At 44.4% G+C, this 17,655-nt stretch overlaps 3 protein-coding genes across 4 annotated transcripts; 1 reads left to right on the forward strand and 2 right to left on the reverse strand.

The window, feature by feature from the left end:
* The first annotated feature begins 19 nt into the window (after window positions 1–19).
* Window positions 20–7,664, forward strand: chek2 (checkpoint kinase 2). The gene is made up of 15 exons (XM_079733039.1): window positions 20–136; window positions 638–923; window positions 1,457–1,572; window positions 2,173–2,305; window positions 3,368–3,458; window positions 3,550–3,646; window positions 4,203–4,256; window positions 4,792–4,856; window positions 4,937–5,036; window positions 5,190–5,276; window positions 5,380–5,543; window positions 5,970–6,085; window positions 7,141–7,226; window positions 7,366–7,425; window positions 7,564–7,664. The coding sequence occupies exons 2-15, from the start codon at window positions 644–646 to the stop codon at window positions 7,639–7,641; spliced, it is 1,527 nt and encodes a 508-aa protein (XP_079589165.1). The 5' UTR covers window positions 20–136; window positions 638–643; the 3' UTR covers window positions 7,642–7,664.
* gstt2 (glutathione S-transferase theta 2) lies at window positions 7,295–10,250 on the reverse strand. Of its 2 annotated transcripts, none has more exons than XM_079733055.1 (5): window positions 10,032–10,250; window positions 9,422–9,509; window positions 9,199–9,349; window positions 8,908–9,084; window positions 7,295–8,335 (listed from the first exon to the last, which is right to left on the reverse strand). In XM_079733055.1, the coding sequence occupies exons 1-5, from the start codon at window positions 10,156–10,158 to the stop codon at window positions 8,315–8,317; spliced, it is 564 nt and encodes a 187-aa protein (XP_079589181.1). In that variant the 5' UTR covers window positions 10,159–10,250; the 3' UTR covers window positions 7,295–8,314. The 2 variants fall into 2 exon arrangements, with proteins under 2 accessions (XP_079589181.1, XP_079589180.1); XM_079733054.1 differs by having other exon boundaries at window positions 7,295–8,342.
* A 1,082-nt stretch (window positions 10,251–11,332) lies between these two features.
* LOC307070893 (WD repeat-containing protein 5-like) lies at window positions 11,333–16,476 on the reverse strand. The gene is made up of 13 exons (XM_079729629.1): window positions 16,087–16,476; window positions 15,508–15,616; window positions 14,513–14,586; window positions 14,337–14,426; window positions 13,975–14,064; window positions 13,628–13,711; window positions 13,492–13,547; window positions 13,270–13,316; window positions 13,058–13,133; window positions 12,794–12,827; window positions 12,605–12,679; window positions 12,277–12,364; window positions 11,333–12,167 (listed from the first exon to the last, which is right to left on the reverse strand). The coding sequence occupies exons 1-13, from the start codon at window positions 16,156–16,158 to the stop codon at window positions 12,067–12,069; spliced, it is 996 nt and encodes a 331-aa protein (XP_079585755.1). The 5' UTR covers window positions 16,159–16,476; the 3' UTR covers window positions 11,333–12,066.
* Window positions 16,477–17,655: the final 1,179 nt, after the last annotated feature.

The following is a 17,655-nucleotide window of genomic DNA, read 5'->3' on the forward strand; positions in this document are numbered from 1 at the left end:
GTGGGCGGGGTGTGTCCAAGTCCCGGGAAATCCCACATGTGAGCTGGAACTGCACAGAGCTGCACAAAGCGTCCGCGAGCCTGCCAGTGGAGCTGATTTGATTTAAAGCCTCACCAGAACACACATATCCCGACTTGTAAGTGTGAGCCTGGCGGTATGTCGTTCACTGCGGTCCGATTTGCATACTAGCGATTGAATGTAGACGCTAATTGGGCTAAGGGTCACTAGCTATCAGTTGTGATTACTAGGAATAACGTTAAGTGATTGGTGGATGGCCTTTTGGAGGGAATGTGTGGACGGAAAAATACAAATGAATTGTAACCTGGCATCCTAGAAACTCGTGAGTGACTACTTTGCCTGTTTTGAGTCAAGTGTCCGCTAACAGTTAGCTGTTGCCCAACTTCCTGTTGTTTGTGTATCTCACACTGTTTGAAAACTGATTTCTAATATTTTAAAACAATGCATTCTATCTATTCCCTAAACCCGAAACGGGCTTAGGGAATGTGCACAATGTGCATCACATTTTCACAACACGTTTGGTCATGAAACCTGGTCATGAAATGACAATGGACAGCCATCACAAAGAAAGTCCCCCAGGCTGTCACTGCAGATTAACTTACTTGACACTCCACCTCAGGTCAACATGTCTGAAGATATCTCTAAAGAGGAGGAGAGCCTGTCCAACTCCCAGGCCCCGACACAGTCGCCTCCTACCGCTAGCCAGGCTCAGGCCGGTTCTGGCTCTGGTTCTGGTACTGCTACTGGATCTGGTTCTTCCAGCGGGCCGACCTCGAGCAGCCAGTCATCGGGGACGCTGAGCAGCGTGGAAACCATCCCGGTGACGCTGGCCTCGGTGCCGGAGGAGCCCGAGCCGGTTCCCTGGGGCCGCATGCTGCCCATGAAGAGGGGCTTCCGCTCCCTCAGTGAGTAGAACCACGGGCCGCCTGGCTGGTAGCTCGTAGGGAAGAACACTATCTATACTATCTCTATATCTAAACGATATCCCATGAAATGCAGATTTACCTTGACTTTGAGGATGGCATAATACTTATATGTTCATTCCTGTTAAATGTATATGCACAGGCACCTTGTTCAGCGGATAAAAACAGCCTCAGCCTGAGATTGTTTATGTTAATCAAGACATGTCAAGTAAATGTTTTCAGTAACGATCTTTTACTACATGTTTACATTACACTGCACAACTCTTGCATAAAGGATCTATTGAGATGCTGATCCATAACAAGCACAGTCATTGCATAGCTATGATGGAGGGATACTTTAGCACAGCGTGGGATTTTTGTGAAAGCAATTGATCCGGGACAGCAGTACCCAATTCCCTCAAGTGGTGACAGCAGACTGGTAAACACTGGTGATCTCAGTAAACCCGCAATCTGGCATCTGCAAAAAGCATCATTTGGGCTTGGCACAGAGCTACCTTTTCTTCATGTGTTACCAGATTGTGTGGAGGATGCATACCTGTTTGGGCGGGACTCCAAATGTGACTATGTGATTGGGGACCCACGGCTCCAATCATTCCTCATCTACAGCAAGAAGCACTTCCGCATCTACAGGGTACTCCTTCCTGCTGCACAAACCCAGTCATCACACAGACAGGGCCTGTATGGCTACCGAGGCCCTGTCTCACAACCAACATAGTCTTTCTCACAACCATCATAGTCTGTCTCGCAACAACCCTCTGTCTCACAACCATAGTCTGTCTCACAAGCTTAGTCCGTCTCACAAGCTTAGTGTGTCTCACAACCACCGTAGTCTGTCTTACAACAACCATTGATTTCTAACAGCCTTGGCGTGTCTCACAAAAACCATAATCGATCTCACAAAAAAAATGGTTCAGAGACCATGATCGCAGGTGGTCCGAAGCTAACCTGAGCCGTCCACTAGGTTGTTTAATAATAATTTGTTTCACACATCAATCTCCATTTTATAATTGTTTCTGGTTTACTTGGGTTATATTTATTATATCAAGGATCAAGGAAACTCTTCGTCCTGTTATGATAATCTGGATGTGTCTCGTCTTGACCGTCCATATCATCGTCTTTTATAATAGAACCTACTTCAACGTTCTTCGACGTCAAGCGGTTGACGTCGTCATGTCTGCAGCGTGGTCACATTGTCTGTCTCTCTCTTTTCATGCATCACTCTCTCCTCCAGGAGGGGGGTAACTTCCTAGTGGAGGACCTGAGTAACAATGGGACCTTTGTGGACGGGACGCTGGTGGGGAAGGGAAAGAAGCACCCGCTGGTCAACAACTCTGTGGTTTCTCTGGCGGAGGAGCGCAACCGCGGTGCGTGGCGTCCGGGAGGGCCTCCTCAGTATTAGTATTATTATTTATATTGCTCGGTATTATCACTTGCTGTCTTTGATTCTTTCTGTGTCTAGTCGGTCGCTCGGTCGGGATAGGAGGGAGCTTTGAGTGAGTCTATAACTAGTCTTTTTAGAGAGACGGGAGAGAGAGTCAGTGATAGGCAGACGGTGGTGCCAAGCCCACACTTAAGGACTTTTAAATCTCTCACAATCCCATCCGAGGAGAGCAGTTTAAATCTAGCACAGCCTAGCTGATTAAGGTAGGATACAACCACCAAGGGGTCTCTCGGATAATACCAAGAACTCTAGGATAATAATAATCGTGTCTTGGATCACCTCAGATCAGAGAAACGTTCGGGTCGACAGATCACCGTTCACAGATTACACTAGGACCATAACATTTCTCTTGAGGAATTCTTTGATGACAGAATCGGATCGAAAGTCCTGTAATGTAAGAAAGAAAGTTAACAAAGCTTTATTTATATAGCTTTATTTCAAACACGCTGTTACAAAGTGCATCACAAACACTCATAAAGAATGTGAGCTACAGTGTTAAAGAGGACCTGCAGGGTGTTAGGAACAACGTATGACGTAACATATGAATCCCCATTCATAGGGTCATGGGTGTTAGGGGTTTAGGGTTGCTGAATGTGGCGGAAAGTAAAGCAGTCGGGATGATTGGACCTGCACACTATCAATCATGCCAACAAAAACTGTTGAGCTGTTTTGACAGTCATTAGAAGATTAGGTGGGCATGGCGCGAAGAGAGGGAATTACGAGCTGGTTAATGCTACGCAACAGGAGTGGTGTTTATTAATGTTAATCAGGCTGTGTGAGCTTGGCATTAGTCGGTCTATAACTGTGTCCGTATCTCTGTCTCTATAACTATCTCTCGTTAACCGCCTGTCTGTAACTCTCGGTCTCAATTACGGGCTTTCCCTCTGTCTCGCTGCAAGTCTGTCTCTCTGTCTTTCTCTATAACAGTCTGTCTTTCTATAACTGTCTGTCTCTAACGGTCTCCCATCTGTCCATGTCTCTGCAGTCTTTGTGTTTATGGACCTCATGAGCGACGACCAGACCAGCTTCCCCAAAGAGTTTCAGGAGAAGTACCTGGTGTCCAGGGGCATCGGAACGTACGTCTAGTCTGTCTCAACATCAATGCTTGTCTCGGCCGGTTTTACATTTGATTGTTTTTTGGTGGTTCTGTTTTAATTCTTCTCCCAGGGGTGTGTGCGGCGAGGTGAAGCTGGCTTTTGAGAGGGCCACTTGTAAAAAGGTGGCGGTCAAAATCATCAACAAGAAGAACTTCCCTTCAGTAGGGGTGAGTCACACGTCGGTGTGGATCCTGTTCCTGTACCCCTGCAACGCATTGCACTACGCCCAACGTCAGATCCTCAGACCAGCACGGACCGCTGTGGACACAAGTAGTATCAGATATTCGGAGTCACCCAGGGTACTTTCACAGGTGTCCTTGTTAAATACACAGAGTAATAAATGCACTTAAATTCCCTTATTGTGTCGCCTCGTCAGTTGTTCAACTCTATAGATCCTCAGCCCCTCCCGTTCTGCTATTCCCCATTTCGGAGAAAATATGCACAGCCCTCAGTGGCGAGAGACAAATCATTTTGAACCCTGTTTGAATAGTGCCATGATTAGCGCATATGTTCATATAGTTCAAAGAAGGCTTTGCAAATCAAGAAGGTGGCACCCGTTTGTTAACGCTGCACTAGTTTCACTTTTCACAGCAAGCTCCGCCCCCCTTTCCCCCACCACGTTAACTGAAAAAGACGGGGGTACACCTGGCGGCGGCCTGGAGTTCGGCTGTTGTCTTCCGGCTGTCCGTTGGCTGAGCAGTCATGTGTTGTGTTTGTGCTCAGATGACCACCAGGAACGCAGAGAGGGAGATCGAGATCCTGCGGCGGATAGACCACGTGAGTGGGCTACGGTGGGGGGTCCTGCCTGGGAGGGGGTGGGCCGGGGGGAGAGGCTGGGCTATCTGATGCTGACTGGTTGGCGTGTCTCATTTTTGTTTTTTCTTTCAAGCTTCTTGTATTAATTAAATTTTGCACAGAAAAAAAAGGTTAGAAAGTGTCGGGAGACATTATTATACCTTCATTGACCGACACCGCAGACAATGTTCTATGTTACAAAATAATTGATGTGTTCATAATTAGTTTGTGATGTACTGTCTGAGGTTTAAAATGTGCGTAAAGTGATTTGCGTACCTCCACTGGACATGTTTCGAATGCTAAAAGTTTAAAGTTAAATTTCACAATTTCAAAATAGAATCATTTTGACAGAGCAAGGAACACTGGGTCGTAATTTATATCTTCTCTCATTTAGAGTAGGACTCTTAAGTCTTTGGTCACCAAGTGAATCTGCCTGGTGTGTGTAAACCGAGATGTGCTGGCCCCAGACACTCGTTAGACTGTTAAGCCCGTAACTTGGTTTGTTCTCCTCCTCTAGCCATGTCTGATCAAAACAGAAGACTTCTACCAGACAGAGGACACGTATTACATCGTCCTGGAGCTGTAAGTCAACGACCGCCTCAAGCCTTTCAACGAACTCTGAGGAACTCTCTTGATTGGACGTCTGCCTGTCTGTCTGTCAGGATGGAGGGGGGAGAGCTGTTTAACAGGGTGAAGGCGGGACATGGCCTGGATGAGGCTGTGGCTAAACTCTACTTCTACCAGATGCTGATGGCAGTGGAGGTGAGACGACTGGTTCACAGCCACTCTGGGAGTTCGGAGGTCGTCGTGTCTGTTGACTCTCAGCTGTGGTTTTGGTTCCAAACACAAAGTTAACCCGGAGTGTGTGTGTGTGTGCGTGTGCGTGTGCGTGTGCGTGTGCGTGCGTGCGTGAAGTACCTCCACAGGAATGGCATCATCCACAGAGATCTGAAACCCGAGAATATTCTATTGGCTTCTCAGGCAAAGACCTGTCTCATTAAGGTACACACCTCTGACCGGGCTACACACACATCTGTGTCACCAAGGTATATGCACAATAAGGTACATGCATTCCAGTATTGTCAACACAATGCATGTGGTCCAGGTCACAGATTTCAACCAGTCCAAGATTCTGGAGGGGGAGACGTTGTCCCGGACCCTGTGTGGGACCCCGTCCTACCTGGCCCCAGAGGTGTTCACCCTCGCTGCCACCACGGGCTACGGGCCTGCCGTCGACGCCTGGAGCCTTGGGGTCCTGCTCTTCGTCTGGTAAGCTCTTCACCCCCCCCCACACTGCACTTAATGCTGCCTTCCTGTTGCTAGAAGACACGCACTTCAGTGTGTGTCGGCATGAAAAAAAAACTACAGCTTTCTCTTCAGTCTCCTCTTTCTCTTCCATGTTTACCCCACGGGGGGGGGGGGGGATTTTATTGATTTAAATAATGAGAGGATATTTATGAATCCCGGAGAGGGAATGAGTGCGTCACAGCAGACAGAATAGCACAGTCATGTAAACCAAAGAGGTACTTTAGGGTTCTTTTAGGTTTTTATTTCATTAAGAACTACAAACAAAACACAAAGTGTATCCCCGCAATGGGTGATAGGAATATTAACAGTAGGAAGACACTATCATTGACCGTGTGTGCCTTTGTTATGTAAACTCTACGGACCCCATGGTCCCGTGTCTCCCTCTAGTCTGGGGGGCTACGCGCCGTTCCACGAGCACCCGTCCCGCCCCTCGGTGCAGGAGCAGATCATCCAGGGGGAGTTCACAATGGTGCCCTCTAAATGGAAAGGGATCTCTGACCAAGGTATCCTCTCCACCACTACATGCCATTTATACTCACCCCGAAGACCACCCACACAACTCAAACACTACATACCTCATGATATCTACACACACCCCAAAGACTATGTACTAACTACACACACCCAAAAGACTATACACTATCTACACACACTCCAACGACTATATACACACACACACCCCAAAGACTATACACTATCTACAAGCAACCAAAAGACTATATACTAACTACACACACCCCAAAGACTACACTATGCTACACACACCCCAAAGCCCATAAATCTGCCATGGAGGGACTTCTAATTGGTTGGCTTGTTTATAATGCGTCCAATACACGCCACGCGATAGATATCCTGCTCTTAATTAGTGTCCCGATTCCCCTTGTTCCATCAATAGTGGAACAGGGAGTGCCAATAGCCCAATTGAGTCATATGGCTCATATGGTTTCCAATCTGAACCTCATGGCATACAGAGGTTCAGAGCATCAAGATACACCTCAAGTACAACCCGTATTCTCTTCTGCAGTTGGTTGATGAACTCTCGTTATGACCTGTTCTATTGACCCTGTCCACCGGCGCTGGCTACATCCAGATCTAAACATACACGCGTTTAGTTCGTATCTTCTCAATGTAGAATAAAGCCAGGGTTTACACAGCCTTCAATCAAATGTCCGATCTTTTTGACAAGCTCGCCTCACAAAAGGTGCCAAGTAAGACGAAATCTGAGGGGCTCAGTGGATTTCAACTTGATGTAGATATTCGTTCACATGGTTTGGAACAGAACATTCTCCTTGAATGTGGAAATACGCATTACTCTGCCATTAGCGTTTGTCAGTTTTCCTGTAACTTTATGATTTTTCTCTGGCTATGTACTGAGATTGAAAAAGCAAAAAGGACACATGGAGGTAGATTTAAAGCTTTATTTGTATCCCTCTTAAGGTCACAGGCATAGTTAATCTCCATTGAATTATGCAATCCCTGGATGTCACACTTGACGCACTCTTAAAGGGGGCTGTGTGGTGGTGTGCAAGCATCATTAAAACTGGACTTTGTGTTCCAGCCAAGGACATGGTGAGGAAGTTGTTGGTGGTCGATCCTTCCCTCCGACTGTCCATCACGTCAGCTTTACAACATCCATGGTTACAGGTAAAGCACTCCCCCTAAACTATGAGTTACAGATAGAAACATTTAAAGGCTAAAGCATGAACTGTCATCTAAACCCCTCTCATTAGTCCACCATGTGTTCAGACATTGTTATTGAATAAGTGACTTGTGTGCTTTTCAGGACCCTGTGATGTTGGCCCTGGCCAATAAATTGATGTACCCTCCTAAAGACTCAGACACGGTAACACATATTGGACCCCAACATGTATTTAGGTTTCTATTTATGTAGAGCCCAAACCTGAGCACGGCGTACGTTTGCTTCTGCCACGCCGAGGAACGTGAACCGCCGCCCACTGTAGTGTGTTTGTGTGCCCAGCAGGAACTCTCGCATAACAAGAGGCCAAGAGAGGACGAGGAGGGAGAAGACGGACATTTCCCCAAGAGGACCGTACAATGACCGCAAACATCACTGAGTCACTGTAAATATGTTTTTATAATTAAACCATTTTTTGTTCACTGGTGAATTGGCTTGTTGGTCTGTTTTATATGCTGCTTTTCAAATCATGGACAAAAAAAAAAATCATGATGTAGCCTGACAACGTGTGATGACACTTATCGTGATCTCCGAGGAGACAACTCAACCATGATAATGGAAGTATGGGCCAAGGCTCTCTGTCGAAAAGGTTTCATTAACGACAACATTGACAGTCCCATCACTCATTTCATTTTAAAGGACGCCAGTAGAGGAGAGTAGGCTGGTTAGTTATTAGACCAGACCACAGCAATCAGTCCCCTGATTAAACAACACACCGTATTATACAACCTTTTCTGAATTCAATGTGTAAATTAAAGAATCTGAGTTTGGTATCTGGTACTGATGGATTCTAGATTATAAAAGCAAGCACGTTTGCAAATTGCATTCCACTTAATTGAATAAAAAACATTCTAGCAAAAAGAAGGCACTGTGATGTTTGACAGCTCTGTGGCTATCCTGTGTTATGTCAAAGAACATCAGAGTTTGGATTTAAAGTTGTCACGAATTTTGTACAACACAGAGTGGGCGTCGTCAAATGATTCCCCAAGCGCTGATTGGACGCGGCTTCTCCATCGCTGCAGCTTTGGCCGATCGCTCAGCACGTCTCTGTCACCCCCTAGTGGCTAGAAGAGGAAATAGTCAATCGAACAATTTAAACTGATTTTGAAACGTTATATATTTATATATATATATATATTGCAGTATTTATGCTATGCGTCATTCAATACTTTCAGTGTATAGATTTCTTAGAATGGCAATTATTCTGTTATTCAAGACTCCAGTGTGCCCCAAACAAAATGTCAGCTCTAAGTTTGTCCCATGGTGGTACTGAGATGTTTGACTTCTTAATGGGAATATAAAAAAAGAGGTTGTGACCATATTGGTCGATGACTTTAATTTATTCATCAATTTCTGGGTGTAGCGTGATAAAAGTATAGATTGTAAGCAAACATGAAACATCCCAATGAGGTTTTGGGATGAAAAAGAGAAAGTACCTGATAATTTAACTTTGTCGTTTCTAAACCAAAATGGCTCCAAGTTACAACCATCTCCAATTGAGTTAGATGGGACTCCATCCTGAGATAAACATCTCAAGAATGGCTAGAATACTAGCCAGAATGCCACTAGCTTGGTGTTGCCACGAGACTTGGCAGAAAGACGTTATGGCCTGCGTGTCCGGGCGCCCACCTGCATGAGTTCACAGACAGCCAGGAGGTCAGCCAGAGTGATGTCGTCCCCACACAGAAAGGGCTGCCTCTTGAGGAACATGGACTCCAGCATATCCAGAGTGTCCTTCAGCTCAGCCAGAGCCCTCTCCACTCTGAGGCCATCCACAGCAGAACCAGTCATATGGGGGATCAGCACCTGAGTACACACACCGGACAAACACGCAGGTAGGAACACAGACCAACAGGAATAGTGAGCAAGAGAAACGGTTTGTGCAAATCGTACAGTGTGTGTGTGTGTGTTTGTGTTTACCTCTGTTATAAAGACTCTGGCGGTGTGCGGCCTAGTGTTTGTGTTATGCCAAGAAATGTATTCATCTACTTTAGCTCTCCTTTCTGGTTGGCTTGGATACCAGTGTTCGGGGAGGCTGTACTTGGTCACCAGGTACTTCAAAATGGCAACACTGACACAAAAACATAGTCAACCAAACAGCCTTCAGTCCAGGGTCAAAGGTCACGTTAGGAAGTCTTTGTACCTTTCAGTGAGGACAAAACCGTTGTCCACCAAGACTGGAACCTTCTGCATTGGATTCAAACTTGTGAACTCAGGAGTCTTCTGCTCTCCTGCAGACAAGCAATGTGTATGCAATGTGCATATACAACATAGGATACATACTGTGTTATTATTTGTGATGGACACAAGTGGTACGACGTACCTATATATCCAAGAAGAATTAAGCTATTCACATAGACACGATAGTAGTGGTTTTGTTTGATGCCTTGGTAATGATTAAATGAATCCCTTGTATCACAAACCAATAGTATACAAGTCATGTCGAAAGTGCGAATGTCAACATGAATATCTTTCAAATTTATGAAAGTTGGACGACTCCTTGTGAGGCATTGTACTGTGTTTAGGTATACGTTTTAGGTCCATGCTTAAAGGTAGTTTAGTACGCCGTTAGTAAGGGGGTTTAAAACTGAAGGTAAGGTGCGTCCCCTGCCAAAGTCCACCGCTGTCTTACTCGGTCAAAGGTCACCGCAAGAGAAAGTTCTCGAGGCAGAAATCTCAATGAGTTCAAAGTACTGACTGCCCATCGTTAGTTGACTAGTTCACCGATGAGTTAGTTGACCGGCTGTGCTCACCCTTCCTTAGCGCTACGGTCCGGACGGTGAACGGCACCTTGTTGAAGCTGAGGAGAATGTGCAGCGCTCTGCAGGGCTGCGACAGCATGTCCAGGTAGACCTCCGGACACTTAACTCCTCCTGCCATGGTTTCAAATAAGCTCTTTTTTAGAATATGAATTGTAAATTCAACAACACATCTGGTCAAAGATCATGCATCCATCACAAGAACAACCGATAACCCAAACCCTTCTTCTGCTTTTAAAAATGTGCAGAACCTGCACACTACTGCCACCCACTGGAACATGGTCTGTCACAAGTGAAATACAAAAAAGTATGAAAAAGCGTAAGTAAGTAGATTAATCAAATATGTTTATAAATGTATATGCGATATTAATTTACATAATAAATACAGTTGCCATTTTTGTACATATCTACATGAAGGAGGTAATACATACGTCCAAGGGAAACAAGAGTAGATTAACTGTGAGGGTGTAAATAATGACGGTTACACTTATGTTGTACTCATATACGAATGTCTTAACAAGACACGCACTGATGCTTTTTGAGGTAAGATAATGTGACCCGATGTGGAAGTTTGAACAGCCCAGGGGTACATATGGTGTCACACATGTCCAAGACTAAATATATAATAAAATAAGAATAGGCCATAACTTGTCATTTTCTAAAACTATACATCCACTTTTATATCAGCAATGTTGAATAGTGTGTATCTTAGTTGATACCTATTTTTCTTCTGTCCAGAGTGTCCATCAGGTGGCGGTAGAACCACACATCGATGGGGAGAACACGCCTGTGGCATGTGGCCTGTATTTGAATTGGCCAAGCTTGCCTTGATTGCTGGGTTTCCTGTTTTGTTTAAATATGTCAATATTTAATTTAAACTGTTCAATTACACATGTCTGAAAATGTTTGAGCCTGCGGCGGGAGGTGGATAGGGATTCAGCGGTCCTGATGTCAGTAGGGAGCTCATTCCACCGTTACCATACCTGTTCTAGCAGAACTTCTGGGGAGACAGGACAGAGCATGGAAACATACAACTGCAAGGGGTCGAGATACGCATTGTGTCCCGTTTAATTTATATTGAAGAAAAATAATTTGTGAAAAAGGTTGACATTTTTAAATAAATGTATTTCTACAGTGTTGGTTTGAAACCTTTACAGCCAATTTCCCTCATCTGAGCCCGTCTGCCATCCGACTTTAGATCTAAACAGATGTCTACTATGCACCCAAAGCAATGCTAAGGATCTCGTGTTTTCCTCAATGTTTACCTGTAAACAAACAACACCATTGCCTCGTAGGCAAAAACAGCAATATTTATTTACAAGGAAATAAATGACAACAAAAAAGTCATCCACGCTAAGGTTGGATGGTGTTGGTGGCGGACATTTGTGGTCATGGGTTTTGGAAAAACTAAACGTTCCAGTGGACTTCTCAAGCCGGATATAAACTGCAGTATTCTGTTAGATTTACAAATACGACGTCTGAAGGCATGACAGCAGTGTCATAAGAGCGGAGACAAAAGAAGAGAGACTACAATTATTAGACCTTCAAAACTACTGATTAAAATGAAAGAGCTGAAGAAAACGGGTGGTGTTAACGTGAGGAACCGGTCAATGGGAGGACCGATCCACGAGCGCACCGAGGGATGTGAGGACCGGGTGCTGGGTGAGTCTAGAGGCTCAGATGTGTCCAGATAAATGCAGCTATTAACAGAAACCAACCCGCACCCAAGATACATTCGGGACAAAGCTCTCCACTCCTGAAGCGTGTGTAGAACATCATCTGGTCTGCCGTGATAACACAGCCAAGAGATTCTTCTAAAGTACATTCTCTGACAGCCACTATCTACAGCAGCTAATCAGCCCGACAGTCAGGCAAGTGCTCAGTTCTTCTTCCAAGTCCTCCCTAAAGCAAATCAATCAATCCAGCTGTCAGTCAAACAGTTCAGTCCGTGGTAAATCTGTGTAATAGTCAGTTAATCAAACAGTCGAGCCGTCAGTCCGTTGAACATGAAGTCAACCGCTGAGCTGCTCTAAATGTCGCTTCTCCACAGTTTGATGGTCTTGTCATTCTCCAGAGCTGCCGAGGCGATGATGTTCTCCGTGGGATGACACGCCGTGGAGATGACCACGTCTGAAGACACACAGGGACAGAGGTTGAGGGACAGAGGGTGAGACACGGGCCTGTGTGCAGAAGCAGCGAGGAGGAGAGCAGGCTAGGTAGGTCGCGGGCGGGGTCCTACCTGTGTGTCCCTGTAGTTTCTGGACAATCTCCTTGGTCTGCAGGTTCCAGATGTAGACCATGCTGTCCTCGGACCCCGACACGATCCACTACAACACAGGGGGAATAGGTTCAAGCCTGGCCAGTGACTCAGGATGGCCTCTAGCACAGGAGGACTGCTCGTCGTCCAGCAGTAAGGTTTTACAAAAACCAACAGGTGGCTGAACGGGAGTCTTCAAGTCACACACATCCCTGAACTCTACACTCATTTACAATTTCTCAAACAAGGTTTCACAAGAACTTGATCATATCATTTGATCTCTTTAACGATCACAGACACATATACACACCTTGCCGCCGGTGACGGAGAAGTTGGCGAAGACACAATACTTCTCATTCTTGTGTCCTGTGTATGTCTTTAGACACTAGTGGAACAGAAGAGGATGTTACTACTTTATAGGAGCAGCACAGTTTAGATAACACATACATAAACACACAGACACAACAGGGAGACATGACGACATGCAGACAGACCGTACCTTGCCCTTGCTGTAGTCCCAAAGCTTCAATGTGCTGTGAAACACAACAGAGTATCAGAGAGCTGTACGCCTACTCACATCAAAACTCACCTAGCTAGCAACCAAAAACCAACTAGAATTCATTAAAAAGGTGCGATATGCAAGATTTGGCTCAAACTTTCGAGCAACATAGAGAAATCTCATGTTACGTTCTTTGGATAATTTTTTGATGAAAGACAAATGCCACTTTCCATAATTGGGGCAAACTTATGTTTTAATACTGACTTGTCAAGAGTAGCAGCCAGGATGTATTTCCCATTGGGAGAAAACTTGACAAACGAAACCGGAGGGTTGTCATCGTCTAGAGGAAACAGCACAATGGTTGCCAGATCTATAAACTAGACGTCTAGGTCATGTTACAGTCCATTAAATCCTCTTTATGACATGTCAAATTAAATATGTGTCATGTTAATACAACATACATCCCCACTACTCACCAATTAGTGTCTTCAAGCACTGTCCTGAAGCTGTGTCCCAGATACGGCTAGAAACAGGTAGATTGGTTTAGAATCCGATGCGTAGCTAAGGTTGAATCAAGATTTTTTGATGGAAGGCTACCTTTATTACTATTAGAGGAATACTCCTTTTGATAGCCTACAAAGCAGAGAATTCAGTCAGAATCTGTGTGTGCCCATAGGTGTGTCAGTAAATAAACGTACCAAAGACCATCATAGCTGCTAGAAACGATGAGCGAACCGTCTCTGTTGAAGTGGACCTGGAGACCAACACACATCCTTAATAGAGTAATACACAGAGCATACATGCTTCGTTTGAGCGGTCAGTGGTGCGACTTACTGCTGAGACCGGGTCAGAATGTGCCGGAAGAGTCTTCAGACATTTCCCCGTCTTCACGTCCCAGATACGAACACTCTCGTCAAACTACAAGCACACAAGCAAAGACGGTGAGACAAGATGGATCATTTAGCTTTTTCCTCAACAGGACATGGGCTTTAGAGGCCATGTTTATAAGTTTGCTTTTCGGACAAGCATTATTGTATATTACATTATTATATATATATTATAGGGCTGGCTTTACGAGTACATGTTGATTAGGTGTCGTTTATGATGACACGTTTGCAGTGTGGTGTTTAGTGAGGACAGGTTAATGAGTACAGTTTAGTAGTATTTAACACAGGACTTACCGAACCCGAAACCACCAGGTTGGACTGTGGGTTGAAGTTGCAGCAGAAGACATAATTACTGTGTCCCTTTAACGTCTTCAGACACTTTCCCTGGACACACGGGCAAACAGACAGACTTTAAGTCGTTAGCTGTAAACTAGCGAGAGTTTTAGCTTAAAGATCTGTATGCCATTCCAAATATCAGCACACACGCGTGCGTCAGTCAGTCAGTGAGTGAGTGAGTGAGAGTGTCTAGAATTAATAAATGCCTGCGTGTATTTACTTGTGTTTACAATTCATGAATGAATATGGTGTGTGTGGGGTCATTTGAGAACTCAATGCATGCATTTGTATTTCTGCAATGTGTATTTTGTGTGCCTTACAGAGCAGTTGTCCCAGATTTTGAGTGTTTTGTCATCCGAGGCGGAGACCAGTAGGTTGGAGTCAGACGACCAGGACACATCAGAAATACCCTGAACACACATTAAGACTCGCTTTAAGACTCGTTAGGACACCTGGACTGGAACAGTGCCGGTGTGGAGCTAACTGGACTCCTTACCAGTTTGTGACCGACGATGGACTTCTCAAACTTTCCATCGTATGCTCCCCAGATCTTTATCAGCTTATCCGCCGCTACAGAAAAGGATGTAACCACAGTTAGAGAATCTCCTGGGGATCATCTTCCCAAATTCGCTAGATTCACCTGTTTGAAAATTGAACAAACTATCTGATAGTGACGAGATGAAGGAGCTGACATGGGACGCAGGGTTGACATTGAGATGGCATGTGGATGCAGGGTTGACAAGTGGCATTTCTCCACCCTACTACTCTGGCCCGGCAGACTAGGCGCAGCAGCCAAGCACTATTTGCATTTCCTTTCCGACCAGGGGAGCCGCTTGAAGGTGTGTCTTTAACTGGTCAAGCACTTGTCTCCATGAAACAACAACACATACACTTATTGCTTATTTTGTGTCCTTGATATTAGGAAAAAAACATGTGGAAAATGTGTCTAATAGTGTGCAATATTGTCCTATGTTTAGTCTTTAGACGAAGACTAATCCAAAATAAATGTCCTATTTCCACAAGCTATTTGGTTTTTCAAGAAAATATTGTCAAACCAAGACCACTGCACTACACTTCTATCTAAACATTACCCTTTACTTGTAGGAACCAACATATAAGTATATTGTATATGTATATTATATATATGACATTCCTACAATTCAAGATCACTTCTTGCTCCAAACAGCAAACAGGGACAACATCGCCGCAGCCCGCTAATGGGCGGGTCGGGCTCACTGTGGCCCGACTTCTGAGATGGTCCATCTCAGGTGCAACTCAGCGTGCTTAAACTGGTTGTGAAACCGCAAAGATTAACGGCCAAAAGTGTTAATCGATGTGCTTAGTTACGAGGCACTGTCATGACATGTGATGCAGGGTTGTCAAGGAGATGTATGGGATGCAGGGTTGTAATGGATGACATGCCATGCAGATTGTCACACACATGTGGTCTGTGCTTCTTGTCACAGTGCAGTCGCTTGAGGAAGGACTTACACGAGCTGGCAAGCCATTCTCCATTCGGGCTGAACTTGACGCTGGAGACCGCCTTGGTGTGTCCGGCCAACGTAAACTTCACAGCATAGTTTGGTTTGGCTGGGTTGGACTGGAAATACAAAGGAATCCTCACATGTCAATCCACACGGAACAATACTGTCTGTATTATGACAATATTAACCGAGATGCTGTATACTGGAATTGTAATCCTAGAGACAATACACCACAGACATCCAACACATGTACAACATAGGTCATTGTAGAATAGCAAAAAAAACGAAACATGACCAATGACTCTTTTACAAGTTTAACTAAGCAAAGTTAATGCTGACCACTCAGAGAGCCCTGAGATCACAACGTGTTCTCCACGTTGACAAGAGGAAGCGTTTTGCAACACCTAGCTAAGTATATCGTATACAACAACAATCACACTGTAGGACTAGTTCTGAGGCTATTCATGTTGCAGGTCTGGATGGGCCTACCTTCTAAACAGAAGAACACATCAGTGATTGTCTTGCTGTTTGACAGCCCGGTGGCTAGTGACATGTCAAAGCATGCTACCTCGACGAGCTAACGCACCTTACTGCCAGATCCCGACGACGAGCAATGTTTAATGTTGTCGGTCTCCGGCTTCTTCTCTTCTGTCGCCATCGTGTCTCGGCTGACAAACTGGTGAAGCAGTTCGTAATGGCGTTTTACACGATGCGTTTGTTTTCTTGATCCACCTAGTGGCTGTGCTCACAGAAAGCTAACGATACCCGACAGTGTTGCTAACTGTGTGTTAGCAAACAATGCCCAAGTATTAAAGTATTGTACAAATTCTATATTTAGGGAGTGTAACCAGATATTATTTGTAATTTATGAAGATATTTGACGAATCACCTTATGATGCTCGACTCGTAACTGCTATAGAATGCCCCAGACGTGTGTGGCCCAACTAGCTAAACACCAGAATGTGCTGCGCAGACACACTGAGTATGCGCGAAGTGAATGTTTTCGTCATAAGGCAACTGGTAAGGGTCATACCATGGGCAAAGCTCTCATCACTTGGATGAATGTACGAGCTCTTCCTAATCAGTCAAATACTAATCATAGGTTTACAAATGATATTGATACATCTGCAGCAGACGCAGAAAACGTTGCTTTTTTTTGAGCTGTGTCCATTCTAGAAAGTTATGATCTGAGGTTTATTTTTGAAATACTTTATGGTTAATATAACTTTTAAATAACTTTATTGCAGATTCTTATTTATTTTCTAAACACTTGTTTGTTTTTGATGGGTAAGCCCTTTATTGAAAATCTCTAAGATACAAGTACTACAAACCACTGGATGCAGATAAAAAAGAAGAGGCTTTGTTTTCAGCATTTGTGTATGTAAGTAAAATGGACAATGGTTGCATGGAAGGTTGTATGAATTTTGTTTATTTCAGTCAAATGGAGGCACATGTTTATTCTCTCTCTCTCTCTCTCTCTCTCTCTCTCTCTCTCTCTCTCTCTCTCTCTCTCTCTCTCTCTCTCTCTCTCTCTCTCTCTCTCTCTCTCTCTCTCTCATAAATGTAAACACATAGAAGAGAAGTTCCGGAAGAATGGAAAATAGGAACGATGTGTTTGTTGTTCTGTGCGTTAATTATTCTTGAGGTACTTCAGGTTATTTCCTGACCAAAATGTAAATAGTATATTATTTTTTCCATTGTGTTGGAAAAATATAGGAGTTTACCTCTGCCTATGTAAGTACTTAAAATTATCTGACTTTATGTTAGGCTTAATGCTGCCATCTTTTAAGGCTGCTGTAGGTGAGATTTGAGAGTTGACAAGAGAGGACAGAAGACTGCATGATTTTGAAGGTTTCTCAGTATTGAAGTGGTGGACCTGTGGACCTGTGTTTGACAGGCAAGGTGGATTCCCCGAACCAATCAGGCAAGAGATGCCCTGATTGATCATAAATTAGTGAGCTGTCATCAAAATTTGATGATACAGGCATTCTACCAGAAATGATATATTCTCACAGAGAACTTCACTCACTCATAGCTGACAGATGGTTACAAATTGTGAATTACCCTCAAATTATAGCCCTCAAAAACCTACAGCACCTTTAAGTTCCATACTTCTGCAACGTTGAAGAGCTGCATGCTTTATTTAACACTAAGA

Source organism: Pollachius pollachius (assembly GCF_949987615.1).
Source record: "Pollachius pollachius genome assembly, chromosome: 1".
Classification (NCBI taxonomy): Eukaryota; Metazoa; Chordata; class Actinopteri; order Gadiformes; family Gadidae; genus Pollachius; species Pollachius pollachius.